Below are 27,728 nucleotides of genomic sequence, written 5' to 3'. Positions count from 1 at the left end.
TCATCTATATTAAGATTATACTATCCCTTTTATTAGGTAGCAATGTAAAACATTGTAAAAAGTGTTTGTGCCGCTAATTATTCTTCCATAAACAAAAAAGAAAACTACTTAAGTCCACATAAAAACTTGCACACAGACATTTATAACAGCTTTATTCATAATTGCCAAAACATGGAAGCAGACGTCCTTCAGTAGGAAAGGATAAATAAATGTGGTACATTGAGACAACAAAATGTTTTTCAGCACAAGAAAAAACTATCAAACTATGAAGAGAACTGGAGGGATCTTAAATGCATGGTACTGGTGAAGGAAGCCAATCTGAAATGGCCACATACTGTACCATCCTAAATATAAGGCATTCTAGAAAAGACAAAACTATGGAGAGAGTAAAAAGATTAATGGTTTATAGGAGTTGGGGAGAAGAGAAGGATGAACAGGAGCATTTTTAGAGCAATGAAGCAATTCTGCACGAAGCTACCATGGTGAGTATATGTTAGTTGCACAACGATAAAAGTGCATTTAAATGTAAACTGTGGACTTTGGGTGACAACGATGTGTCAATGCTGCTTCATTAGTTGTAACAAATATACACTTGTGGTGCAGGATGTTATAGTCTAGAGGCTGTGTGAGGATATATGGAAAATCTCTGTACTTTCACCTCAGTTTTGCCATGAACCTAAAACTACTCTAAAAAGTCTACTTTAAAAAAAAATTTATTTATCCATTTTACAACTATAATCAGAAATGTGAAGACTGAGGAATAGCTACTGGATTTGGCAAAGTGGGCCCTATTTGACTTTGGCAGAAGCTGGTCAGTAGAAACATAATCACAGTGGTTCTGCAGTGAACAGGAAGTAGGGAAGTGGTCATGAAAAGTAAAGGCAACACTTTGCAGTGGCCAGACAGGGAAGGGACAACTCTTTGCAGGTAGGGAAGGTGCAGGGCAGATGCCCTATGATTGTAGGGGTCAAGGGGGTTTTGGTGTTGTGTTTTTAAAAAGATAAGAAAGTATTGAAAAAAGAGAAAAGGATACTAATGCTGGGCTTTGCATAAAGAGTAGATAACTTGGGACACTGTCACTGCAAGAAAATAACAACCATCTGACAATTGTTAGCCATCCCAGAAAATGAGGTAATCTGAATCAGAAGTATAGCAGAATTTGGCATTAGAGGACTGAAGGGACCTTTTTCTTTCTTTCTTTATAGTCCTGGGGCCTGAACCCAGAGATACTCTACTACTAAGCTGCAACCTCATTCCGTTTTTGTTTTTGTTTTTAATTTTGAGACAGGGTTTAAGTTACCCAGGTCTGCCTTGAACTTGTGATCCTGCACTAGCCTCCAAGGTCACTGGGATTATAGGTTTGCATCACCTCGCCCAGCAGAGCTATGTGATCATTGAAGATTCATTCTTTTAAGAAGCATGCTAACAATTTATAATATAAAGTACAGAGAATCAGAGGCCACAGTGGTTATAACACATGACAAAAGCTGAAATTTGACACCCTATCTCTTGGTGCATGTTCAAAACTGTTTCCACATCTGTATACCCCTCACCGCAAGCTTCCATGCTGTTGGTTACAACAGCCAGACCTATCAGATGAGACATTATTGCAGAATGGGAAAGGGAAAAAACCTTCTGTGCCTTCCTGGGAATAAGATGGTTTGTGGATATTTGAGAGCTCAGACTGTACCTAGAAAGAGTGTCCACGAAAGATGGCTCAAATATATACTGCATTCCACTAATTAGAGCAGGCCTTGCTGGGTAAGGGAAATATTAATATTCCCCTTCAACCCAAATGATAGAAGGATGTTATGTCCCAAGGGAACATTGGTTTGTCATCTCTTGAAGATGCTGAGCTAGGATTCACCTCTGCAGACCAAGCAGTGAGCTTGCCAGAAAACTAAAAGTAGTTTTGGTCTCAGTCCTTTGGAAACTGGAGCTGGTATAGTATAAAGGGAGATTTATGCAGCCTCTGGTATTAAACTTCATTTAACACTTGCTTGAAAACAGAACTGGTGTTGAATAATTACAGTAGAGACAGGAGAAAAAGCAGAAAGATGAGCCTGTTCCCATAAGGAAAGAATGCCAACGGCTCCTCTGGGAGAAAAGGGAGAGATAAGTGTGATCCTGAATTTCTCATAATTATAGGAGGAAAAAATGTCTATGCAGTAGATAATAGGAGCCATATTCTTGCATAAAAATTTAAAAAGACCTATTGGAAATTCTTGGTCACAATTCTGAGCAAAGGAGACACAGTCCATAATGCCTAGTATTTTTTTTTTATTTCATCTCAGCTCTAATGATTTCCAGGGTGAAGAGCTGGTCAACATTGAGCAGGATTCTCTAAGGAAAGAAGAAGAAGAAGACATGGAGGATGACCAGGACACACATCAGAAAGGGTAGAGTGTTTAAACTAGGGAATAATGATGCCTGGGCTCCTATTTGTATAAGTCCCTTTGTTTTATCCCCTTCTAAATTTTAACACTTGTTATGATTTATTAGAAACTGTCACCACTCCCATCTCCACCCACGCAACACCATTTTCAGAAAAATTAATGGAGCTCTAGGAGGATCGATGTAGTCAATTCAGAGGGCTGATGTTCTGGGAACCCAATATCTAGATTTAAATTCACCCAGGACAGTCTTCTAATTAAAGGTGCAAATTACCAACTAATCGCTCTAGTCCATACAAAAGTAGTTAATTTATCTTCTCAATGTCAATCAATAACAATCGATTTCTCAAAACTCAATCCACTTTAAATCTCAACAACTGTTGCTCTTACTATGTATCCCAAGTTTCCTACCATAATGTAGGAGAGGCAAGATTATTACCTTTAATTTTGGGACCAGGAAAAAAGCTCAGAGAAGTGACCTACCTAAGGTCAATAAGCCAGAGAAAAACAGAACTAACTTGGAATTTCAGCCTTTGATCCCTAGTCCAAGATTGTCTGGTACTCTTATGATAACACTATAATATTTATCCATTTTGGAAATCCCACATAAATTTGATTTAAAATTCTACATCTCTGAAAGAATATTTTTCCCTATAATGGGAATTAAACCCAGGGGCACTTTACCATGAGCTACATCCCATCACTTTTAATTGTTTATTTTGAAAAATTGTCTTGCTAAGTTGCTGAGGGTCTCGCTAAGTTGCTGAGATGGGTCTCAAAATTATGATCCTCTTGTCTCAGTCTCCTGAGTTGCTGGAATTACAGGGATGTGCCACCTTGCTGGGTTTGAGGAATATGATTTTTATATATACGAAGGTATAATAGAATCAGTCAGAATTAGAGTTGGAAGGTCTTGTCACATATAAACCATCAAGAATATTAACCACCAGAAACTGATGAATTTCATCCTTTATTTTACTTATGATTTTTGACCCAGAAGGGGCTGAGAAATTCTCATGGTCAGATATACTCAGGTTTCACTGTGTTATTGATACTGAAATAACCACCAGGCATTTGGAAATTGTTCAGCCTAGATAAACCAAATAACCTAAGTGTGTTTCTCCAACCACTCTGCTCTGTGGAGTCAGGTTGCTATAATGAACAACACACATCCCCTACAATTAAAAATAAAGTCAACCTACAACAGACAGATGTACCCTATTAAATGTCACTTTCTGTCACTGATACTTTTTTTAAAAACACCATATCCACAACTGAGGATGGATATTATTAGCTTTTCCTAAAATAGATCATGAAAAACATGGTATTTATTCTACTTTTATTCACCCAAGATCTTCCAAGGCATTTCTAATGCTCAGTACTCATATTCACACACACATCACAATGAGAGGAACATGCAATAATACCCATCATTATGACTGATCTATTCTGATACTTCCTATTCAGAAGGACTCTCATGATTTACCATATTTCACCACATAATCTTCAGATTTTATGTGAAAATTTTTTGCAAAAAAAGTGTGGTACAATTGTTACATGAAGCTTTTAAAAGAAATTGTGCTGCTATTACTTACAAATGATTTATTACTAAATTGTCTTTGGTACAAGATTAAGTTGCACAGAGTTCTCATGAATATACGTTACTGTGGTGGCGACAATTCTGCAGTGAAATATGGGTTATCTCAGCTTTTAGTTAGTTACTCATCTTCCCTGCTCTGTTCCCAGGAACATGTTTTCCACATCTAATTCCTCAGGGTTTGGCACACTCAATTCTGTGAAGATTAATCCAACCCATGGCTGATTTTCATCTAAAATGAAATAAATTTCCCATTTCTATTTTGTAAGACATATGCCTTGTGAATGTTTGTTGTTTTCTTGCTTGCTTTATAAAGATTAATCTAGCCTTAGCATCACGGTTTATTTCATGCTTACTTCTCTCTGCCTTTTTGCTTTTGTGTTCCAGGTATTTGGAAAGGAAGTACGATACAGTTTATGATTTTTATAAAAAACACAAAACCACTATTCGATACATCATTTGGGGCATTTTACTGGCAGGTAAATACCAAAAAGCAATAGAAATACCATTGTATACAATAGAATAGGTCATTTATAAAGAATAGAGGTGTATTTAGCTCACAGTTCCAGAGGCTTGAAGTCCAGTGTCAAGATGCTAACATTGGCAAGGACCTTCTTTGTGCAGCATAATGTGGCAAAAGGAACCCTAATTTGACACAGAGTATGCATGCTAGCCTGGTTCTCTGTTCTTCTTTTTATAAAACCACTAATGTCACAAGGGGGCCCCACCATCAGACATCATCTAATCCTAACTATTAACATATGAATTTGGGCATTAAGTTGTTAACTTTAGGGAAAACATTCAAACTTTAGCATCTACCCTGCTCTGGGGGCTCACAAAGACTTTGTCATTGTGATATGGATTTGGAGAGGTGCACTGGTTAATCCAAATCTGGAAAAACTGGAGTAACTGGCAGGACACAGTGATGGTCACAAAACAAAAACCTACTTGTAGCAGGTGAATACAGGATGTAGAGTCTAGAGCCAACTAGCCCACTCCTCTTGCCTGAAGGCAGAACCAGAATGTCTCCTGCTTTTACTCCCTCCATATCCCATTTTAAAGAACACTCCTGCTGGGGCAGTGGCACACACCAGCAATTCTAGCAAGCAAGATAACAAGGTTAAGCAAGGCTCAAAATAAAAAGTAAAAATGCTGGAGGTATAGCTCAGGAGTAGAGCACCCTGAGTTCAATTCCAAGTACCAATAAATAAAAATAAATAAGAACACTCTGTCTACAAAATGTAAATGATCCCACTCAAAACTATAGACATTAATCCAAGATTGCTGTACCACCAGTGTCACAAGTGTCACTGGTTCTCAGATAGCTGAAACAGGAAACAGCAAAGTTGATAATCTTTCCTGTAGCAGGTTGTACTTTAGGCTTGGTGACATATTATACATACTATCAAAACAATGCAACTCTGCCATTGTGGTTAAAAAATAAAAAAATAAAAACAGGCAGACAATATTTAAACAAACATAGCTCTGTTTCAATAAAACTTTATGTATAGAGTACAAATACAAGAAAACAATGTATTTGTACTTGCCACCTACAAAACAAGGAGCAGACCAGCAGACTGTAGCTTGCTGACCTTTAAAAACAGGGACCTTATTCTCATCTGAGAATCTGCTTCTTCAAAAGCCTGCTCTAGTCATTGCTCCCACTCTTTTCCTTAGAAATACTGTAGCACTTAGAGATTGTTGGTAGGTGTTTATTTCCCTACTCAAGCTTAGGCCAATTCTAAGCTGCAAACCTAGAAAACCAATACCTCTCTGTCCAGTGTTGCTTTAATACTTAAACTTTTTCTGATAGTAGCTCACCTACTGAATCTGAATGGGGACGGGGGGAGAGTAAAAAGAGAGAAGCTAAATCGTTGAGCATCAGGATTCAAGAATTAAAGTCTGTAAGAAAATAAATAATACCCTTTCTGTGACCAGAATCAAGTATCTGGGCTGCCTCTCACTGGGTACTAATATTGGAGAGATGAGTGTTGGCAAAAAGAAATCAGGTTTATTCAAGGCCAGCCCTGAGGAAACCAGAAGGCCTAGGTCCTCAAGGTTGTATCTTTCTTGGTTTCTGGGCACCAGGGGTTTTTGTGGGAGGGAAGGAAGCAGTGAGGCTGCAGTCTGGACAGTCCTCTTCAATGAGGGAGTTGGCTAACATCGAGGTAGAGCTTCTCTTTAGCCAAAGGATTAGGGACAAGTAGAAGGGCAAAAGGGAAGAGGAAGCCCCTCCACATTTCCTCCTAGACTTCATGGTGCGAATAGTAGGGATTTGTTTTGAAATAAATAAGTTAATAATAACCTCCCCCAGAGGAGCCAGTACCCACGTAAAATGAGTTCATTCCAAGTACCACTGGTTCTTGATTAAACCTCCCCTTCGCCAGATCAAGGCTGGAAGCTGGGGCCCAGCTGGCTTCAGTGATGGTCATAGTCTGTGTTTGCCTCCTGGACAGGTTACCTGGCTTTGGTGATTGCAGCCTGTGTGCTGAATTTTCACAGAGCGCTTCCTCTTTTTGGGATCACCGTGGCTGCCATCTTCTTCATTGTCTGGGATCACTTGATGGCCAAATATGAACATCGAATTGATGAGATCATATCCCCAGGCAAAATGCTGCTGAACAGCCACTGGTTCTGGCTGAAGTGGTAAATGCAATTGCTTCTCTTATTGCAATTGAGAGAGATATTCTTTTTTTCCAACACAATTCCAAAAATTTGTTCTAAAATTGCTTCCTCATTTATGGGATATTGAAGCTAGAAACAAACCTTGGGAGCAATCCATTATGATGCCTTCATTTTACAAATAGGAAATCAAGGCCTAGATGAGATGATGACTCGTTTGAAATGTGTTCAAGCATCCCTACAATCAGTAGCCTTAATTTCAAGTTATACTGAATGATAAAATGTGGTCCAAAAAAACATTAATTTAATAACCTTCCAAGTACTGCATTAGAGAGACACCTACATATCAAAAAGTGGTTAAGAGTATAAGATAGTACAGGTTTTAGTCATTGCACCAATAGTGTTAGGTCTTCCTAGCACTTTTCAATAGCATGGCCTCAGGGTCAATTAGTAGGATCTGTCCTGGCATGGGTCAGGGAACAGCAACATGAAATCTAATCTCAGTACCTGTTTAAAGACTTTATTCATAAATACAAAATGAAAAATATAGGTTTTTGTTTGTTTTGTTTTGTTTGCAGTATTGGGAATCAACCAAGTCTAGTACATAATAGGCATGTACTCTTTCACTGAGCTACACCCCTGGCCAACACCATTTTCTTACGCAAGTTATTTTTTGGGGGGTGGTGTATGTTTGTTTGCTTGTTTGCTTTTGTGGCACTAGAGATGGAACCCACGGCTTTGTACACACTGAGCTATGGCCCTAGCCCCACAAGTTATACATATTCCTAATACAACTTATTTATCTTATTTACAAAATACATTCAATCATGATTTTTTTTTTAGTTCCTCTATGGTTGAACATTTATTTTATTTACAATTTTTTGCTTTTTACCTTTTTTTTTGCAGTACTGGGGATTGAACCCAGGGGGTGCTCTGGTGCTCTTCCACAGAGTTCCATCTACAGCCCATTTAATTTTTTAATACTTTGATAATAGCTCACCTACTGAATCTACCAGAGTAGATTGCCAAGTAGTTGCCAAGCCTTAATGATCAAACTTGTGATCCTTCTGCCTCAGCCTCTGAGTCACTGGGATTATAGGCATGCACTACTACATCCAGAAATTTTTTGCTACTGTAAATGTTATGATAAGCATAAACCTTTCTTTTTTAATCTATTTTTTGTCTAACCAACATATTAAAATCATGACCACAGATTGTAATGAAAATACAACAATTTTTTCATCCATCATTCTTTCCATTTTATTCAATGGGAACTATCTATCCCATATTTTGTAATGCCAAAACCTCACGCCCCTTCTGCCCACTCTTAGTTAATAATCCAATGGTTACAGAAGTATTTTTTTAATATTTATTTTTTAGTTGTAGTTGGACACAATACCTTTTTTTTCTTTACTTATTTTTATGTGGTTCTGAGGATTGAACCCAGGGCCTTGCACATACGAGGCGAGCGCTCTACTGCTGAGCCACAATCCCAACCCCAGAAGTATTTTTAATATGAAGCTGTCCCAGCCCATACAATAATGAAAACTAGGAAGGCAGCCAAGATTCTATCTTACCATCCCAGATTTGGCTTGTGTTTCTCTTTTCTCCTTGTTTTCTGCTTCTCTACCAACCTCAAATCTAGGGATCAGGCCAGGACAGTTCCAACTCAGGGAGGTGGCTTCCTGCTCTGGGCAGGAGACCCTCCTCCTTGGAGGAAGGGCCTTATGAATTGCCAAAGCCCACTCTCCTCTAGGACGCACTTCCTTCAGTGACCACTATAGGCTTTTCCTTCAACTTTTCTTTAGAGGATCTCCTCTCCTTCCAGGTGGCCCTACTGGGTTGTTCCCAGGACCTCTCTCTCCATAGAGACCCCCCAAGGATTCTAACAAGAAACTTCATACATCCTTGGCCTAATAAATCAGGATTGTGCAGTCCCAACATAGCAAACAGCCTTTCCGGTTCTGCCATCAAAGCAATGAATCAGCCTTGTCATGCCCATTAGACTCCCCAGGGAGTCAGAACCCAGCCTAACATCCAATTTAGCTCTGTTGAGGCCCCCCCAGCTGCAGAGGACACCTTTCAAATTCTCCATTAGAGGGACAAAGCTAACATCTTACCTATCCCCAAAGACAAGGTAGAGAGAATCCAGATAGCTATTTTAAAGAAATAGCCAGACCTTCCTCTCCAAATGTCCTTTCTTCTCTCTGATCCCTTTGTGTATCTGTGAGCTGGTAAAGGGCCTGAGTTGCAGAATGAGGGGGACACATTGTTTAATTTATGGGTTATTTGCCATTTTAGCCACAACCAAAAAGAGTCTGCTACAATATGTGAAAGTGTAGCTTCCTGCTGCCGGGATATGTTACTCTTGTCTGCATTTTTAAATTTGTCAGTTTAAGCCTCAAGTTAGCACTACAAATGATCCCAACACCTCCCTTTTGTTTGCTTAGGGTGATTTGGAGTTTATTGATCCTATCGATCATCTTCTGGCTGATCTTCGACACCGCCAAATTGGGCCAACAGCAGCTGGTGTCCTTTGGTGGACTCATAATGTACATTATCCTGTTGTTTATATTTTCCAAGTACCCAACCAGAGTAAGTATGAAATTGGTTGGACTTTCTGTTTTGTTTTGTTTTCCCTCCCCAGGTGAAAAATATGATCAAAATAATGATCATAAAAGAATTTAACTATTCAATATTTTTCTTAATTTTCTGTAATTTAAGTGGTTAAGTTGCCCTTCTTCTGGAAATTTCAAAGTACTGTCTATTACTATCTCATTCCATTCTCAGTAATTTCCAGTTACACAACCAGTGGGACATTCTCTCCTTGTCAAATCCTATTTCTACTCATGTACACCCTGCCTCTATCCAACATACATACGGAGAAAATCACATTCATTTTGATCTCAGTTTTCCAAGACTACAAATTACTTAATAGTTTGCACTTGATCCTGCACTTAATCAAATTCTATTTGCAATTCAGGCTTTCTACTCCAAAAAAAAAAAATTGTCCTTATACTGTTTTTCCCCCAATTGAATCCAGTCCTCATCCTTGTCTGTCAGCCTGTAATTCATGAAATGGGCAAGAATTCTGAGACGGGCTGGGGATGTGGCTCAAGCGGTAGCACGCTCCCCTGACATGTGTGCGGCCCGGGTTCTATCCTCAGCACCACATACAAACAAAGATGTTGTGTCCGCCGAAAATCAAAAAATAAATATTAAAAAAAAAAGAATTCTGAGACCTAGAAGCTCTCACATATGAATCATGATGGCAAGCCCTGGAAGAATTTTCTGACTAAAAGATTGACCCAAGGAAAAAGCATTAATCTGAGGCCAAGTTCACCTGATATGATCCAAATCACTTGGCCTGTTTGGGTAAGCATCTCCACTGACTGGGCCTTTGCTCCCATAGATCTTTTCAGAGCTCATTTCCCCACCAAAAAATGAAAACAGATGATTGCTATTTCTGCTGCACATCCTACATCTGCATTACAGGTTATTGGTTCATTTTATAGCGAAATAAGAGCCCCTCAATAGGGTAGAATTTCATTTAATTCACTTATAAAATTGTCAGATCAACAAACCTCAGACATACTGAGAAATCATGTTCTGCCTTTCAATTTTCCAGGCAGGAGAAGTAATTATATTTGTCTAATACTTACAGTAAGACTAGAACAGCCAGGTCCTTCCTCCTTTAATGACACTTCTTAGACTACTCTTTGTGTCTAAGTTACTTATCAGAACTTAGTGGTTACTCACCAGCACTAAAGACTTGAAACCCAGGTTTAAGGAGAGGAAATGCAATCTTAAGCTTTTGAAGCTATGGTTCTATCAAAAGACCCTCTGCTCATGGCTCCTCAGGCCTCCCAAAGAAGAAATCAGTGATTCTTTTGATGTTTATGCTAACGTCAGCATTAACTTTCTAATAAGATAATATCTCTGTCATTCTGCATAGGTTTACTGGAGACTTGTCTTTTGGGGAATTGGGTTACAATTTCTTCTTGGACTGTTAATTCTAAGGACTAATCCTGGATTTATTGCTTTCAATTGGTTGGGCACACAAGTTCAGGTAAGTGTTTCAAAAGAATACTTTACATTTAAGATGCTTTTAACATTTGGATGTAATCCTTGAGGCATCTCAGAAATAGGTTTATAAGTCTGTAATATTTGACCCAGATTTTAATTCCATAGTGTGAATCAGACAAATACCTGTTTGTGTGGAATACATTAATCTGTCTAGTTAATTATGATTACTGCTGTCCTTACCTATATTCTCTACTGCATCCATCCCCTTTCCCTGTTCCCCCATCACCTTGCCCATAGGGATGTCACCCTTATAAGCTGGTTTCTAAACAGAGAAATGAGCTTCCTTTGCATCCAGTAGTAACAAGTGGCACCTGTGTACTATCTCTGGCTTGCTAGAGCAAATTACCACACTCAGCTAGTTCTTTAGCATCCTAGAGTCAGACTTAATGTCAGATATGACAGAAAATCTTTATGCAGACATAATTTAAAAATACAGCTCTATGCCATTCATTGGACATGGTTCTCATCCTCTGCAGAGCCTAGTGATACGATGGCTTGTAACGACCATTTCAGTGGTTTTAATGATCTCTTTTTCTTTCTCAAATCAGATTTTTCTGGGTTACACTGATGCTGGTGCTAAATTTGTCTTTGGTGAAAAATACACAGACCACTTCTTTGCATTTAAGGTAAATCTGAACTTTTTCCATGTACTTCCTGTCTTGTCAGTAGCTTCTCAATCTTTGTAGATGTTCAGATAAAACCTAACTGACCAAACACCAGGTATATAATTGCTGGGCTTGTTTTAGGTATGCAACACATCACCAGCCTTTTGCATTTGCAGTGTTATCTGAAGTCAGAGGATTGCACACATTTCACCAGGTTACTTCTGTATAGCATTAAGGGAAATATCTAGGGGAAGTCACAAATATCCAAATGTTGGAAGTTGGGGGGTGGTCTTGGCTGAGGTATTTATGAAGAATCCTATGGGGTGATAGTATCTTGAACTTCAGATTCAGGAGAAAGAAATTTATGCAATCAGCAATGAGTGGGCATATGGCCCCCAATGGCTTCCAGGTAACAGCTCTGCACTCTGCACTCCTCAGTCACAGGCAGTTTGGGACAGCTGCTCAAGCACATTAACCCGTGTTCTTCCAGAGCCATCCCCAGGCTTCACCTTTTTCATCTTTGCTCCGGTACAACCTTTATTGAAGCAATCTTGATGGATTGGCATTCTGCTAATCAACAGAGAGACAGCCTGGCCTCTGCCTAGGCACAGTCAATTCCCTCTTGGGGTTCCCACAAGCATCAGAAAATTCACCCTCTTCTGGCAAGTCCCTGCAAATATTGAGTCAGAAAGTTATATTTGGGCTTTTCTTCAGCTTTCTCTCTTGTGGTGTTAATGTTCATACATTTTCTCCCTTAGAGATTCCAAATTTTCCTCTAAATTACTCCATTCAGCTAGGCAAATTTTTATGCTAGATCTTTTTTTTTTTTTTTTTTTTTTTTTTTGGTACCAAGGATTGAACTCAGGGGCACTTAACCACTTAACCACTAAGATACATCTCCAGCCCTTTTCATTTTTATTTCGAAATAGGGTCTCACTAGTTGCTTAAGGCCTTAATAAGTTGCTGAGGCTGGCTTTGAACTTGCCATCTTCTTGATTCAGCCTCCTGAGTAGCTGGGATTATAGGTGTATGCCACTGCACCCCACACTGGATTTTTAAAATATACTTTTAATTTTTATTTATTTTATTTATTAATTTTTTGGTGGTGCTGGGGATTAAACCCAGGGCCTTGTGCATGCGAGGCAAGCACTCTACCAACTGAGCTATATCCCCAGCCCTACTTCTAATTTTTATTGACACATAATAATTGTCCATATTCATGGGGTGTGACATTTTAATACATGTATAAATGTACAATGATCAGATCAAGGTCTGAATCTTCTCTAAAGCTGCTGACCTGATGCTTTGGTGTTGAGATAACTAAGCCTTATCTGAGAAGGGTCAAGCATTTATAGAGTGAGATAGAAAGATGCTTATATCGTGAAATGAATTGAGAATTGGAAAAAGAATAAAACCACAGGAAGGAGTAACTTGCTATACAGATAATAAGGGTGCTTCAGACCTTGTCTTTTCCTCTCTTGCCCCAGGGCAGTGGCCTTTCTGCTTTCCTGCCAACTCAGAATCCCTGGATGAGCCCCTTTAACTCCTTCAGGCTTTCAGGAAAGTTCTGCCTACCCATTAAAACCAATAAGAGGCTCATAGTGAGCTCTGATACTGGCATAAAATGTATTTTAGTATATATAATTAATAGATTTTTCTAAATTAGATCTTGTACAAATTGTCCTTGGTCATTCTGTGTCTCTGGTAGCAGATCATCTGGCCATTTAGCTGGGGGAATAGTGGGGAATTGTTGAGGTGGAGTGGGGCTGAGTAGAGACCTGGCCCACAGCTGTGTGTGGTCTATGTAGGTGGAAACTGCTCCCTGTAGAAACACAGGCTGCAGGTTCCAAAAGAGCAACAGAGAAATAGGATCTAGCCAGTTACATCCTTCTTTAACACAGGACTAACCTGGTCTTCAAAATGTCACCACTTTAGTGATTCAAAAATCTATAGGTAAAATAATTTTTATTTCTAAAGCTAAAAGAATTAATGCATACTCCATGGGAGGCACTGTGTGTAAGTATCAACCATGAATTATCTGAACCGCACAGCTGCTACAAATAAGGATCTGAAGTGCCTCACGATTCATCTTGACCCAGGTTACTCTGCTAATTAGGGATGAAGCTCATGTCTTTTTAATATCAGGACAATGAGAATATTTTCCAGTGGCCTTCAGTTTGTGGCTCTAGCTATCAAAATTCCCCCGCCCAAATAGTATTTTTTCTCTAAGAAAACCTCATCATAGAAGGGGGTAGGTCGGAGCTGAGGTTGTGGCTCAGTGGTAGAGTGCTCACCTGGCGTGCATGAGGCACTGGGTTTGATCCTCAGCATCACATAAAAATAAAATAAAGATATTGTGTCCACCTAAAACTAAAAATAAAATAAAATAAGAAGGGGAGAGGTCACATTTTCTATGAAATATACTTGTTGAGCCTTCTTTCTTCTGTTACAACAATATCTGAAACTGGATAATTATTATAAAGAATTAAGGTTTATTTAGAGTACAAATTTAAGGTGGGGGCAGTCTAATTCCAACAAGCTGGCATTGATCAGGACCTTCTTGGTCCTCATAACATGGCAGAGGGCATCAGATGGTGAGCCAGGGCAAGTGAACGCTCTCAGATCTCTTTTCTCTTCTAATAAAGCCACTACTGCCACTATGGGGGCCCCACCTTCACGCCCTCATCTAATCCTAATTATTTCCCAAAAACCCCACCTCCAAGTGCCATTAACATATGAATCTGGGTATTAAGTTTCCAACACCTGAACTTTCAGGGGACATAGTCAAATCAATTTGACACTCAAGCCTATCTAGAAGAAATTAGAATAAGGGACTTAGAGAGGGAAGCTGCCTGGTAAAAAGGGTTGTCAGTTCAAGAGGCGTTTCCAGCATTGTTATGGTGTCTCTGATGGAGACAGGAGGCAGAGAGGGGACCTAATAGTAAACCTGCAATATTATTGGGGTCACCACTGACCCATAACTAACTCTGTTCCCCCATCCCCAGGTCTTGCCAATTGTGATTTTCTTCAGCACTGTGATGTCCATGTTATACTACATGGGATTGATGCAGTGGATCATCAGAAAGGTACTGGGATTGGGACATACAAGGTGACAGGTGCAGAGTTGATTATTTCAGGTACAAAGTCTTAAATGCCTTTTATCCAGGCATTTCCAAAGTGCCTTTCTCTTCCTACAAATATTCACCTCCATCACCAAAGTTATTACATTGAAACGCCAAATCCTGCACGTGCCCATAAGAGGAATTTTATCTCAGGGTCTTCTAATAGGGCTTTGATTTATAATCCACTGGATAACTCCATGAAACCATAGCAGTTACGTCTTTAACCAAGCAATTGAGGTCAAATACCTGCCACGGGGAAGTGGTGTTGATCTCTCCTCACAGTTACCTACACTAGGCCTCATACATACTTGTCTTTAGAAAGTTACCAAAGTAGGTATGCCTCATCTTAGAGTTGCTAGAGAAATTAAAGCAGGAAAGTGAAGTGTTTTTTACTCTGGTGGTGGGGCAGTTTTATAAGCACACATTTTTTTTTTTAAAGAAGAGTTAATCTCATTCGTGCTGCTCCAGTAATTGAGTTCTACTCTCATGTCAGATCAGAAAACTAGATATTTGTAAGCTAGTTTGGATGCATATGGAAGCAGACCAGTGCACACAGGCCTTGAGGGACAACCACAGCCTTCCTTTGATTCCTGTAAATAAATCAAAATATATAACCAGAAAGAGAAAAGATAGGAGAAAGAGAGAAAGAAAGAATAAGAAAACCAGCAGAATTTGCAATCACAGTGAGCTCCAGTACTCATAATTTCCTGATTATTGGTTTATATATTCAGAATTACTGCACTCACATTTAGAATCCAAATTTTTAAAATTCTGGTAATAATATTATTTGATGATAATATGTATCTGCTTAGAATCTTTGGAAAATGCATAGGACTAATTGCCTTTTTAAAAAGAAAAAAAAAGGATAGGGATGCAGCTCAATGGCAGAAGCCCTGCTTAACATCACAAGGCCATGAGTTCAATCACCAGAACCAAAATAAAGCAATTTTTAAAAATAAGAAAGTATATAGAGCTTGTGTGAAATAATCTCACAGAGAAAGAGAGAGAAAGCCTTAAAAACAAATACAAATATGTTAAAAAATGATCATAAGAGTCTTTGTTGTATCATAAATGCATGTAGATAATGTTATATATAACTGTCAATGAAGTTATACATCATTTTACATCTTGCTTTTCCAACCACTATTCAATGTAGCCATTTTCCCATGCTAATAAATAATATCAAAAAGTAAATGTTTTTTAAAAAAGAATTACCGTACTCATATAGCTAAGTGGAAAGAAAGGAAATAGAATTCAACAGGAAGTCAGCATCCTGAGATAGGTATCATGGTCACTGGTTGAAAGGTTTATTAGTCACCTTTCCATTACTATGATAAATATCTGAGATAATCAACTTCTATAGAAGAAAGGTTTATTTAGACTCACAGTTTTGGAAGTTTTGGTCCATGATTGATTTGCCTTGCTGCTTTGGGGCAGGGAATGCCTGCTCACCTGATGACCAGAATGTGAAAAGGGAAAGGAATTGACTGAGATTCCACAATATCTCCTAGTGGCAGTGACCTAAGATCTCCCGCCAGGCATGGCCTTTTACAGTTTTCACCACCAGTTGATAGTGATACAGTCTGGAGACTAAGCCTTTAACACATGGGGCTTTGGGGGACTTTTCAGATTCAAATTATGACAAAAGGCCAGTACAAACAGTAGATCCATAAACCACGTTCACTGTTTAATCTCACTGTTTAATAGTTGACAAAACCACTTTCTATGACAAAACAACTACTCTGTACTTTGGTTTCCTCTTCTGTAAAATGGGCATAATATATAGGACATACTTCAGAGAGTAAAGATTCAATGTGTTGCACAGGTCAAGGGCTTACAACAGTGCCTGGAATGCAGAAAAGCCTACCATAAGTGTTAACAATTATCACTTATTACTTTTATAAAGCATATCTGTAGAAATCATTTGTCTAATGTTCAAAAGTCTATACAATGACTCAGACTTACCACCCTTACAGGAGGATTTGATCAGCCTGCTCTATGGGCTAGATGGTTTATACATACATTTATCACCATCACCAACCTGCCCATGATTATTGAAGGCCTCAATATTTTACTCCAGTTCAAAGACTTTACCCCACTTTGAATTTTGTTATATACACACAGTTCATCACTGACTTTGTCCCTTTCTTCCTTTTAGGTCGGATGGATAATGCTTGTTACTATGGGCTCATCTCCTATTGAGTCTCTAGTTGCTGCTGGCAATATATTTGTTGGACAAGTAAGTTGCAATACCAAGAAAGCAAGCAATACAAGACATCTACTAAATGGATAGTCTCTTTCTGAAACACAGAATAGGAAAATACCATGGTATTGTCATTTCTTTTAGTGTGGAGAAAAAGATGTAATAAGGAACCCTTAATTTTGGCAATGTCCAGATTCCAGAAAGAAAGAAAGAAAGATACCTCCGAAGTGTTTAGATACACTGGTATGGAATTGGGTTCCTGTAAGTTGTGAAGAAAACAAAAGTCGAGGTATTTTATTAAAGCATAGGGCTTCTCATATACAAATTCTCTCTACAGTCTTTTCTGAGTTCATTGAATTGTTGAGGTTTCTGGTTGACTCTTCAGAAACAAGCAGCTCATCTCCTCAAATGGATTTCACTATCTTAAAGCTGCAAACATGTAAGAAACTTGTATTCTACACTGCAATGCCTGTGGCAGTAAAGAAAACCAACAAAGGCCTTTTGCCAACAACCATGCAGCTGTATAAATAATTCTCATTCTCAACTTGTCCAAACTAGCCAACATTCTGTCTTTGCTGAGCATGAGTATAAAATGCCTTTATGTTTTTTTCCTTCTCATTAAAGATATACTTTTAGGCTACAAATTTCAGTTCCTTGATTCATCACAGGGATAAATGCTCTTTTGCCTAAAGTCCATTTAAGCAAAGAAATTTGATGCCAAGGATGTCCCTCAAAATAGCAGTATTCCTAAGAGGTGGAAAAGTGAGGAATGGTAATAAGCTACTCATCCCTCAGGATATATAGCTTCAGGGAGAATGGAATAATGCACCAATGAAGCCAAGGGTGAATATTGGCCAGAACCACTGTCCAGAGAAATTGGACTTGAAGCGAAAATGGAGTCACCCAGTGAAACACAGCTCCAAATGCCAGGCTTCCTACTGCTCCAATTCCTTCAAGCAGATTGAGCCTTCTTGGTAAGCCCAGCTCACCAGCCTGGAGCTCTTTAATGGAGATAGATGAAACATACTTCCTTCCCCTGTAAGTTGAAATTAGAATAATTACAGTCATAAAATATCTTAGGACTAATTAGGGCACCATCTTGAGTTGATTGCTACTACCTGCAGGATAAGAAGGCTCACGTATTTGGACTACTATTTAGTCTATAAACTGAGGCTCAATGCATTCAATCTTATATAACAATTAGAAATAATAAGGAGAAAATTGTAAAATTGCACCCATGCTCCTATAGTACTTAATTTGATACTTAATATGCTGAAAGTCCAGCTATTATTGATGGAGAGCCCTACAGGGCAGGCAGGCTGTCTTCCTTAATGAGATTTGAGTCTTTATAACTATACTCTGTCCAGTTCCTTTCTCCCATCAGAGAGGGATCCTCTGAGTTTCAATTACGAAAGTGCCTAAGGGCACCTGTCTTTGTAATTGCTGGTATTTTTTTTAATACACCTGTCTCTATTTTCCTGAAGTCTTCAGAAACAGGTCGAGTCTGTGTAGATGAAACTAAATGGTGAAAAGTCACAGCCCACAAGAAATCCCCAGTCCATGAGCCAGACCACTGGGCAGTTACTTGGTCAGCCCTTAGTAATGTACTCCAAGTCCTCATAGAATCCAGTCCTAGGCTAGGTGGAGGCACCCTATAACTAGCTTCAAAAATGTCAGGGTTTACCCATGACTGTATATGACAATGACCTAGAGCTCAGATTACGCAGACATTCTCAAACTTGAGCATGCCTCATAATTACTTGGAAGACTTGTAAAAACACAAATTGCTGGCCCTACCCACAGTGTTTCTGATTCCATAAGTCAGAGAATTTGAATTTCTAACAATTCTCAAGTGATGCTGATAGAGTTGGCTGACTCTTAGAAACATGGATTTATATTGAAATGTGGTGCTGATTACACACCTCCTCTAAGATTTTAAAGGTCACATTTAATCCAGTTACCCTTCTCTTTCTTCAGACAGAGTCTCCATTGCTGGTCCGACCATATTTACCATATATCACCAAGTCAGAACTCCATGCCATCATGACTGCTGGCTTCGCTACAATTGCTGGAAGCGTCTTGGGTGCATACATTTCTTTTGGAGTAAGACTGTTTTGGAATTAACTTATGCAAACTTCAACCTCTTCTTTATTTGCTGTTGTTATTCATTTATTTTTTTCCTTTCTTTTTTCTTTTCTTACTCTTCTTTTCTTTCCCATTGCCAGTATAAAAGGAGGCCAAGAGAGTGTCTTTTTTGTAGTATGGCAAAAGTTGGTCAGTTTTCTTTGGCATTTGAATGTAGTGACCCCAAGGAGTTTGGGGTCTTCACTTTCATGTTCTTGCCACCTAAATGTGAACTATTTCCAACCACAGCAATAGAAATCATATGATGAGGTTACTTTGACTGTTTTTTAAAAAATTAAAAACTATTACTACTACTAATAAAGATTTTAACAGGGGTCAGCCAACTATGGACCACTGGCCAAATTCAGAGCATAACTTGTTTTTGTAAATAAAGTTTTATTAGAAACAAGGTACTCCTATTTATTTGTCTGTGGCATAGTTGTGGCCTGCAAAACCACAATTATCTACTCTATGACCTTTTCAAAACAGATTTTTGGAAACTTGACCTACAGCATTATTCTCAAACCTTACTGCACATTAGAATCACCTATAAATTTTCAAAGACCCTAATTCCCAGGCCCATAGCCCACTTTTATGTAAAATTTTTTGGTATTTACTAGTATTTTTAAAACTTCTCAGATTTCAACTAAAAGCCATGTTTGAGCTGGTGGCCTACGGTGTAGGTCTGGAGAATGCTGTGATAGCCAATATTGTGCTCTGTGCATAGGCTGATAAGCCACACATTAATTTGATACTTAATATGCTGAAAGTCCAGCTATTATTGCTGGAGAGCCCTACAGGGCAGGCAGGCTGTCTTCCTTAATGAGATTTGAGTCTTTATAACTATACTCTGTCCAGTTCCTTTCTCCCATCAGAGAGGGATCCTCTGAGTTTCAATTACGAAAGTGCCTAAGGGCACCTGTCTTTGTAATTGCTGGTATTTTTTTTAATACACCTGTCTCTATTTTCCTGAAGTCAGAGAAACCTAATCGTACAGGCAACACTCTGTGATTCAGGAGACTAGGATCTATTGCAAGACAAGTGAGTTTCATTCCAGGTTCTTCATTCAAGCTGGGGACAGCCAACTAGTAGAAAGAAGGAAGAAGAAAAAAGTGAAGGATATATTAGAGATAAGCAATATGAATGGATCCCTAGATTATTCACTCTGCCCCTACTGTGGGAATGCTGCCTTTAAAAATGGGCTAGGTCAGCTATCCCATTCCTTGGTATTTATCTTAAAGAACTGAAATCAGCATATTATAGTGCTACATGCATACAATGTTTATGGCAGTACAATTCACAATAGCCAAGTTATAGAACCATCCTGGGTACGCATCAACAGATGATATATATATATATATATATATATATATATATATATATATATATATATATATATATATCACTCACAATGGAGTTCTACTCAGCCATAAAGAAAAATGAAATTGTGTAATTTGCTGGTAAATGTATGAAACTGGAGAATATCATGATAAGTGAAATAAGTCAGACTCAGAAAGTCAAGGATTGAATGTTTTCTTTCATATGTGGAAGATACAGAGAAAATAAATCAATAAATAAGGCTCTCATGAAAATGAAGAGAGACCAAAGGAATAGAGGGCAAGGGAAGTAAAGGGCAAGGGAAGGTACTAGGGAATGATGTCAAATTATGTCATGTCCATCTACAAGTACCACAATGAAACCCACTTTATGTATGATTATAGTGCACTAATTTAAAAATAATAACAATAGAAGGAAGACCTGTAGAGTAGATGGAGGGGATGGGGGAGGAAGAGGATCAGGGGGAGGAAGAAATGGAGGGAAAGGAGAGGTTTTGGGGAATGAGACTGATCATCATGTTATGTGCATGTGCAAACATATCACAATGAATCCCACTTTTATGTAAAAATTTAATGCACAAAAAACTTTTAAAAATGAAACTCCATCTTTAACTTGAAAATAATGGGATAGGTGTTATAGGAATGCAGAGGGAGACACTGGATATGGGATTCTCAAAATGTAGGGAAGAGAATCCAGAAGCAATGTCAAGTATGTGGAGTGGGAAGGAGAAAGAGTAAACTTGTCACAAGGAAAACAGAAATAATTTACAGAATCAAAGGGACTCTGGATAAAAGCATATTGTGTAAAGACACAAAGGATTCCAGGAGAGCAAAAGGAAGGTGGAGAGGGGAAATATCATGCCTTTACATAGATTAGGAATCCTGTCTCCATGCCAGTCCACCCCAGATAACCCATCTAAATTGATGATGAAATGAAATATAGGCTATAGGGACTATATGTCATTTAAAAAGATAACATAGAGGCTAAGGAGTCTTCTTTGAGAGTTCTTAAAATTCACTATTACTTATCTTCTGAAATGATCAGATTTGGGCTTTGTGCTTTTCCTTCAAGAATGTGGCCAATTAACTTGAATCTCTTCTTTGTCCCTCTGACTCTCAGGGTGATGTCATGGCTTGGCTCATGGACAAAAGTTGCTCTTCCAAACCTCCAAAGAAGCATTGCTTTTTGGCATAGAATTGACTCCTGTTCCATCTCTTCCCTATAAGGCTTTTGAGTCACTTTTCTGAATACAAGAATAAAGCTCAGCTTGTTTGCTTGCTTTCTTCTGAAATTGCAGGTTTCATCCACCCACTTATTAACAGCATCAGTTATGTCAGCACCTGCATCATTGGCTGTTGCTAAACTCTTTTGGCCTGAGACAGAAAAACCTAAAGTAACCCTCAAGAATGCCATGAAAATGGAAAATGGGTAAGTGGGACATGTTACCTAATCAATGACTGCGTTAGTCAGTTTTTCATTTGCTATCATCAAAATACCTGACAAGAACAACTTAGAAGAGGAAAAGTTTATTTTGGCTCACAGTTTCAGAAGATTCAGTCCATGGTCAGCTGACTCCAAGGCAGAAACATCATGGCGGAAGGGCATAGTGGAAGAAAGCTGCTCAGCTCATGACAGTAGGGAAAATAGAGAAGAGAGGAAGGGCTCAGGACTAGATAAGTCTTTCTGGGGCACACCCCCAGTGACCTATTTCTTCCAACTAGGTCCCACCTTCCTGTGGTCCATTCAGCTATCAATGGTGCAATCCAGCAAACACCTTATTGTATTAGGGATTATGCTTCCAACTCATGAGCCTTTGGGGACATTCCAGATCCAAACCATAACAATGACTACACAAGTTGGAGCATGAAAGTCCAAATTCAAAACAGCAAAAATTTGATAGAGAGAAAGCACAGAGTGGATTATGATATTAAAGTAGATTTAATTTCTTGTAATTAGACTTTACCAAAAAACATCTTTCTCAACACTTCAGGAAAACCTTTCTAAATACCTGAATTTCAATACGTTTCTTTAACTGTTCATCATAAATATATCTTATTGTAAATACAGCATAGTGTTCATTGAGCTTTTGTTTAAAGGTGTTAGAAAGCCATAGGATGAGCATTTCTGGAGTTGCTTTATATAACAAGAAAGTTCATCTTCTTTTTTCCTGTGAAAAAGAAAGAAAAAGGGGTGGGAAAAACTATAAGATTTTAAATGTTCAAAAGTATTTCATTAAACAATGATTCATAGACCATGATGTGTCTAAGAGTCATCCCTTATTTGTAGGGAAATCAGGTCATATCGTGAGTGGAAAAGCAAAGTTACTGAAGAATACAGTAAAGGTTAAGCATTCCTAATCAAAAATTATAAAATCCAAAATCTAAAACTTTTGACACTAAAGGGAAAAATTCCATACCATTGAACTTTGTCTCATGCACAAAATTGTTTAAAATATAACATAAAAACTTTAAGTCCATGTGTATAAGGTATATGTGAAACATAAATTAATTTTTTATTTAGACTTGGGTCTTATCCCCAAGGTATCTCATTATGTATATGCAAATATTCCAAAATCCAAAACACATTTGGTCCCAAACATTTTGGATAAGAGATATTCAACCTGTAGAATGATTTCACTTATGAAGTTAGCAAGCATGCATATCTGTAGGATGTATCATTTAGAGATAAAGCAAGTGGGAAAATTGTAAAGAAAGGGAATGATAAACAATATTGAGGGAGGCGGGAACCTCTGAGATTAGAAGAGTAGGGAGGGGATAAGATTACACACTGAGGAATTCATAGGCATACCAAAGTACCTGACAAGAGCAACTTAGAGAAGGAAAGCATTATTTTGGGTTCATGGTTTCAGACACTTAGTCCATGGTCAGCAGACTCTATTGCTCTGGACCCAAGTTGGGGCAGAACATCATGGCAGAAGGGCTGGTGGAGGAAAAACATTCAGCTCATGGCATCCAGGAAATAGAGACACTAGTGACAACCTATTTTCCCCAAGGGTATGCCTCCAGCAACCTACTTCCTCCAGATACTACCAACCCACCTACAGTGACCACCCAGTAGTCCATTCAACTTATTAATCCATCAAATGGATTAAACCACTGATGAGGTTACAACTCTCATAATCTAATCGCTTCACCTCTGAACATTCCAGCATTAACACATGAGCTTTTCAGGCCACATCTTGGATCCAAACCATAACAAAAGGTGATGGGACATTCCATTTCTTAAATGAGGTGACAGCTATACAGGCCTTCTAAGATTATGACTCTTTATACCATGAATATTTTATAAATATTGTCTGATAGCTACTTTCAATTAAAAATTCTAAACCTCTACTTTTTAATCATTTTCCAATTTTTATTATAAATGCCCCAAATTTAAAAAGCAATATTGAGGCTGGAGGTGTAGCTCAATGATTGCACAAGTGTTTAGCATGTGTGAGGCCCTGAGTTCAATCTCCAGCATCATGAAAAAACAATATTAAAAAGGATAATGGTTAGATGCAATATGCTCACCACCTATATTCAACATCATGATTTCATGGGATTCAGATGAATATTTTGACCAAGGTAGAGATCTAAATGTTTGCCTCTCACTCAAATGAGGTCTGTTTCTGCCATTTCTGCATCTGTGGTAACTCTGGAATTGCTATCTTTTTATAAAGTGATTCAAGGAATCTCCTAGAAGCTGCAACACAGGGAGCATCCTCATCTATCCCTCTGGTGGCAAACATCACTGTGAATCTGATTGCCTTCTTGGCCCTGTTATCTTTTGTGAATTCAGCCCTGTCCTGGTTTGGAAACATGTTTGATTACCCACAGCTGAGTTTCGAGGTATAATTCCATCATGCTTCTGCTTTCTGTTTTGTTTCTATCCTTGTTTAAGTTTGTGTACAGCCTTCCCAAACTACCCAGGATGTACTCTCACAAACTGCAGAAGCTCCTCAGAGGGCTTCCCCCATCTTCCCAAACTCACTCTCTCCCACTACCCTCCTTCCTCCAGACAGTCATTTGCTCCTGACTCCACCCCCAATATTCCAGGTTGCTTCAAAGGACCCAATTCCAGCCTTGACTCCTGTCTTAGTCTGCTTTCTGTTACAATAACAGATGCCTGTCTGGGTAATTTATAAAGAAAAGAGTATATTTTATCTCACCGTTCTGAAGGCTAGAAATCCAAGGTCAAGTGGCTGCATCTGTCCAACTTCTAGTGAGGGCTATTGTTTGTACCCTGTATAGTAGAAACATAGAAAGGGCAAATGGGCATGTGCAGAGAGGGAGAGGAGAGACAAAAGAGCTCACCCACTTTATAACAACATACTCTCTAGAGTACTACTATATACCAGAAAAAACTAATCCAGTCTCTCTTGGGAAAGATATTAATTCATCTGATGGGCTCCACCATCTCTCAGCAGCATTACACTGAGGACCAAACCTCAACAGGAGTATTGGTAAGGATGAACCCATATTTAAACCATAACAACTCCTGATATATAATGATGGGAAACAGAATATGAGGTGATATCTTGTGTCTAAAAGAGATAGAGGATTCAGGAACAATCTTGTTGAGAGAATGAGGCAAAAGAACTAGAAGCAAATGCCTGTTCTAACCAAATATATTCTGGTTTTTGCAGCTAATATGCTCCTACATCTTCATGCCCTTTTCCTTCATGATGGGAGTAGACTGGCAAGACAGCTTTATGGTTGGCAGACTCATAGGTTATAAGACATTCTTCAATGAATTTGTGGCTTATGAGCAACTCTCACAATTGATCAATTTGAGGAAACAGGCTGGACCTAAATTTGTGAATGGCACTCAGCAATATATGTCAGTGAGTAAATTCTCTGATTTTTCCGTGTACTTCTTCACCTAAATTCATATGTCATCTAGTGACTTGTGCCTTTGTGTATCAGACACTATGCCAGGCACTTGAGTTATACCAGAGAACAAAACAAATCAAAAATCCTTAATCTTGTGGAGTTCATAATGTACATGGCACTTCATTATTTTCAACTGTATTGAATTAATCATGTGTGTGTGTTTATGTAGCAGGGAGAGAGAAACACTCATCCATATCAGTGATAGTTTACTTTTGAAGACTGTAGACACAAACCTATAGACACATGAGCTGAGACTGAAACCAATCAGTCAAAAGTATTTATTGAATGCCTTCTATGTGTAATATGTTCCATACCAAGACCAAGTACCGAACAAGTCACTGTTCTGTTAGTTTTGCATCATTGTGGAAAAATACCTGAGATGATTAACTTCTGAGGAGGAAAGTTTTATATTGGCTTATGATTTCAGAGGTTTTAATCCATAGTCTGTTGGTCTCATTGCTTTGGGGCCTGAGTATATCATGACAAAAGTATATTGCTTTGGAGATCTGTTCACCTCATGGGAGCCAAGAAGCAAAAAGAGAGGAAGAGGTGGGGGTTAGGTCCCAATTTCTCCTTCAAAGACATGCCCCCAATGACCTAGATTCCTTCCACAAAACCCCACCTCTTAAAGGCTCTACCATCTCCCAATGGCACCATCAACTGGGGACCAAAACCTTTAACATATGGAACTTTGGGGGTCATTCATGATTCAAATTATAACAGGTCCTACCCTCATGGAGCCCATAGTCTAATGATCACAAAGCCCTCTTCCTTCCAGGGGAAGGAATTTTATGAGCTCTGAGAAACTGCCTAAATGCAAAATGGTGCCTGGCCACCATCAAGAGATGGTAAGATGCATTATTACCATCCAGGGGGATGACAGGGAAGAAAAAACTCAGGTCTATGATCTGAAAACCTTGATTTAAATGCCTCATAATCATGTCAACTTCAGAGCAACAGCCTACAAAGAGATGCTAATGTCTGCCTGGACTTTGGTGGAATGAGGAAATTGGATGAGGCTGTATTTGTAGCTGAATCTCCAACTTCTTACCCCCCAAACAATAGAATTGTCATAGTGGAAACTAAACTATTTCCATTCAGGCAATAGTGAATATTTTTGACCACCACCATTTCTATAACCTACTTGTGGTTAATGTCCCAGGTTCATATTGGGTTTTAAAAGGCAAAGGAGGGAAAGCAGGCTGCCCAAGTATTGATACTGTTCACCCCCAACACCAACACCACCCCTTCCAGCTGCCCAAAGACCAGTCATACTAATTGAATTGTGTCCCACATGTTACACAAGTTAGCAACAGCCTACTCCAGGACCACTGATTACACTTCGAAATCAGGGGCATTTTGACCCACACATCTGATAGGACAGGGGCTTTGTTTCTCACATGTTCTTTCTTCAATGAGCCTCACAGTGAAACTTGACCATTTACTCTCATTATTTGGATGCCACCTAGACCATTGGTTTTCCTGCCAAAAGTAAACAATAAGCTAAATTAAGTGAAATGTTTCCTATCCCCAACTGTCAGTTGCAAGCAGAAAATAGTTTTGCTAATGAGAAAAGTGAGCTGCCAGTTCTGGCAATGCTAAGCAGCTTTGTGAAAAGGCTGTTAAGAAAATGGAGACAGAACTGTAGCACTGATTTGGGTTTGGGGGTGAGCCCAGACAAAGGCAGGCACACAGAGCACATAGTGAGATGTGAGCTCAGTGGCCTCTGTCATTCATTGCTGTCATGATGGGAGCAGCATTTTGTTACTCCAGATTTCTGATTATAAATCAGCAATGGAGAAGAGCCCCAGCAATTTTTGCTTACCAACCAACAAGGGGTGAAGTATGTTCCAACAACATTCTAGAAAATATGACATGTGACTGAAGCATGCTATGTTCAAATCCCCAGTTATATCCATTGAATCACACCCACTGCCAACCTCCATCTAAGGTAAGAAGTCAACATATGGATGTGGCACCCACACACAGAGAAGGAGACATTTATTGCTCCATCATTTTCTCTTTCTTAAAGATAATACTTTGCATGTTTGTTTACATCTTAGTATATAACATCATTTAGAATTTAAAATCTCCAAAAAGTTGTAGAGGTTAAAGGCACAATCCCTAGTTCTCTACCACCCAGTTCTTCTCCCTTGAGCATAATGTGCTCACTGTTCTTAACCTTGCTTTTTGAGCTCAGTAGCATATCTTGGAAAACTTTCTATATCAGTGCCTATGACAGTATTCTATTGCATAGACACTGTAATTCATTTAATCAGGCCCTTGCTGATGAACACTTAGCAATTTGCTATTAGAAGTAGTGCCATGGTGGCTGTCCTTGTATGTGTAGCATCTTTGCTTGCACTCAAGAAGAGCTGTAGCGTGAATTTTGTAGTGCAGTACATCCTTTTCCATTATGTAATCTTTCATGTAGGTGGACAAAGGCCAAATTGAATCATCCCAACATCCCTGTCCTCTTCTTATAAAACCATACTTGGCCACATCTATGTATCCCTTTGCCCCACAATCCCCAGACAGGGAAAAGAAGAGTCATACGTCCTTCATGCCATGTCCCTCCTCACAGTCTCTTAATAAGCATGGCTCTGTTGAAGCCAATTGAATTAAATGAAAAGCACTAGAAAGAGCAGGGGACGAGGATGAGCTTTTCCAGGAACAGTAGACTGTGCAAATACTCAATATTATTTTTCCCCCCTGCTATTTGCACACTGTTTGAAAATAACAA

General features: G+C 38.8%; 1 protein-coding gene and 1 long non-coding RNA gene across 3 annotated transcripts in view; one reads left to right on the top strand and one right to left on the bottom strand.

The window, feature by feature from the left end:
* Window positions 1-2,310: 2,310 nt before the first annotated feature.
* The window catches only part of LOC124109662 (solute carrier family 28 member 3), a gene marked incomplete at its 5' end in the record, with an annotated part of 33,286 nt that continues 7,868 nt past the window's right edge, over window positions 2,311-27,728 (top strand). The window contains 12 exon segments of the mRNA XM_046468326.2: window positions 2,311-2,399; window positions 4,378-4,469; window positions 6,447-6,636; window positions 9,063-9,207; window positions 10,568-10,681; window positions 11,247-11,324; window positions 14,309-14,389; window positions 16,584-16,664; window positions 18,606-18,731; window positions 21,388-21,518; window positions 23,773-23,941; window positions 24,739-24,936. Of these exon segments, the coding sequence (XP_046324282.1) occupies window positions 2,311-2,399; window positions 4,378-4,469; window positions 6,447-6,636; window positions 9,063-9,207; window positions 10,568-10,681; window positions 11,247-11,324; window positions 14,309-14,389; window positions 16,584-16,664; window positions 18,606-18,731; window positions 21,388-21,518; window positions 23,773-23,941; window positions 24,739-24,936 (1,494 nt within the window).
* The window catches only part of LOC124109663 (uncharacterized), a 34,429-nt gene continuing 17,365 nt past the window's right edge, over window positions 10,665-27,728 (bottom strand). Inside the window, exons 3-5 of one of the 2 annotated variants that reach the window (XR_009224266.1) lie at window positions 24,262-24,335; window positions 13,598-13,673; window positions 10,665-11,973 (exon numbers count right to left, since the gene is read on the bottom strand). This is a non-coding gene — a long non-coding RNA (uncharacterized LOC124109663). Of the gene's footprint in view, window positions 11,974-13,597; window positions 13,674-21,600; window positions 22,258-24,261; window positions 24,336-27,728 lie in introns of those variants that run through there. The other variant, XR_009224264.1, reaches the window with a different exon arrangement.

Source organism: Marmota monax, unplaced genomic scaffold (assembly GCF_021218885.2).
Source record: "Marmota monax isolate L192 unplaced genomic scaffold, Marmota_monax_Labrador192_F-V1.1 WCK01_AAM20220418_F8-fsc01535, whole genome shotgun sequence".
In the NCBI taxonomy this organism is placed as follows: domain Eukaryota; kingdom Metazoa; phylum Chordata; class Mammalia; order Rodentia; family Sciuridae; genus Marmota; species Marmota monax.
Note: the sequence above shows the minus strand (reverse complement) of the source record. Positions and strands in the feature narration are given on the sequence as shown.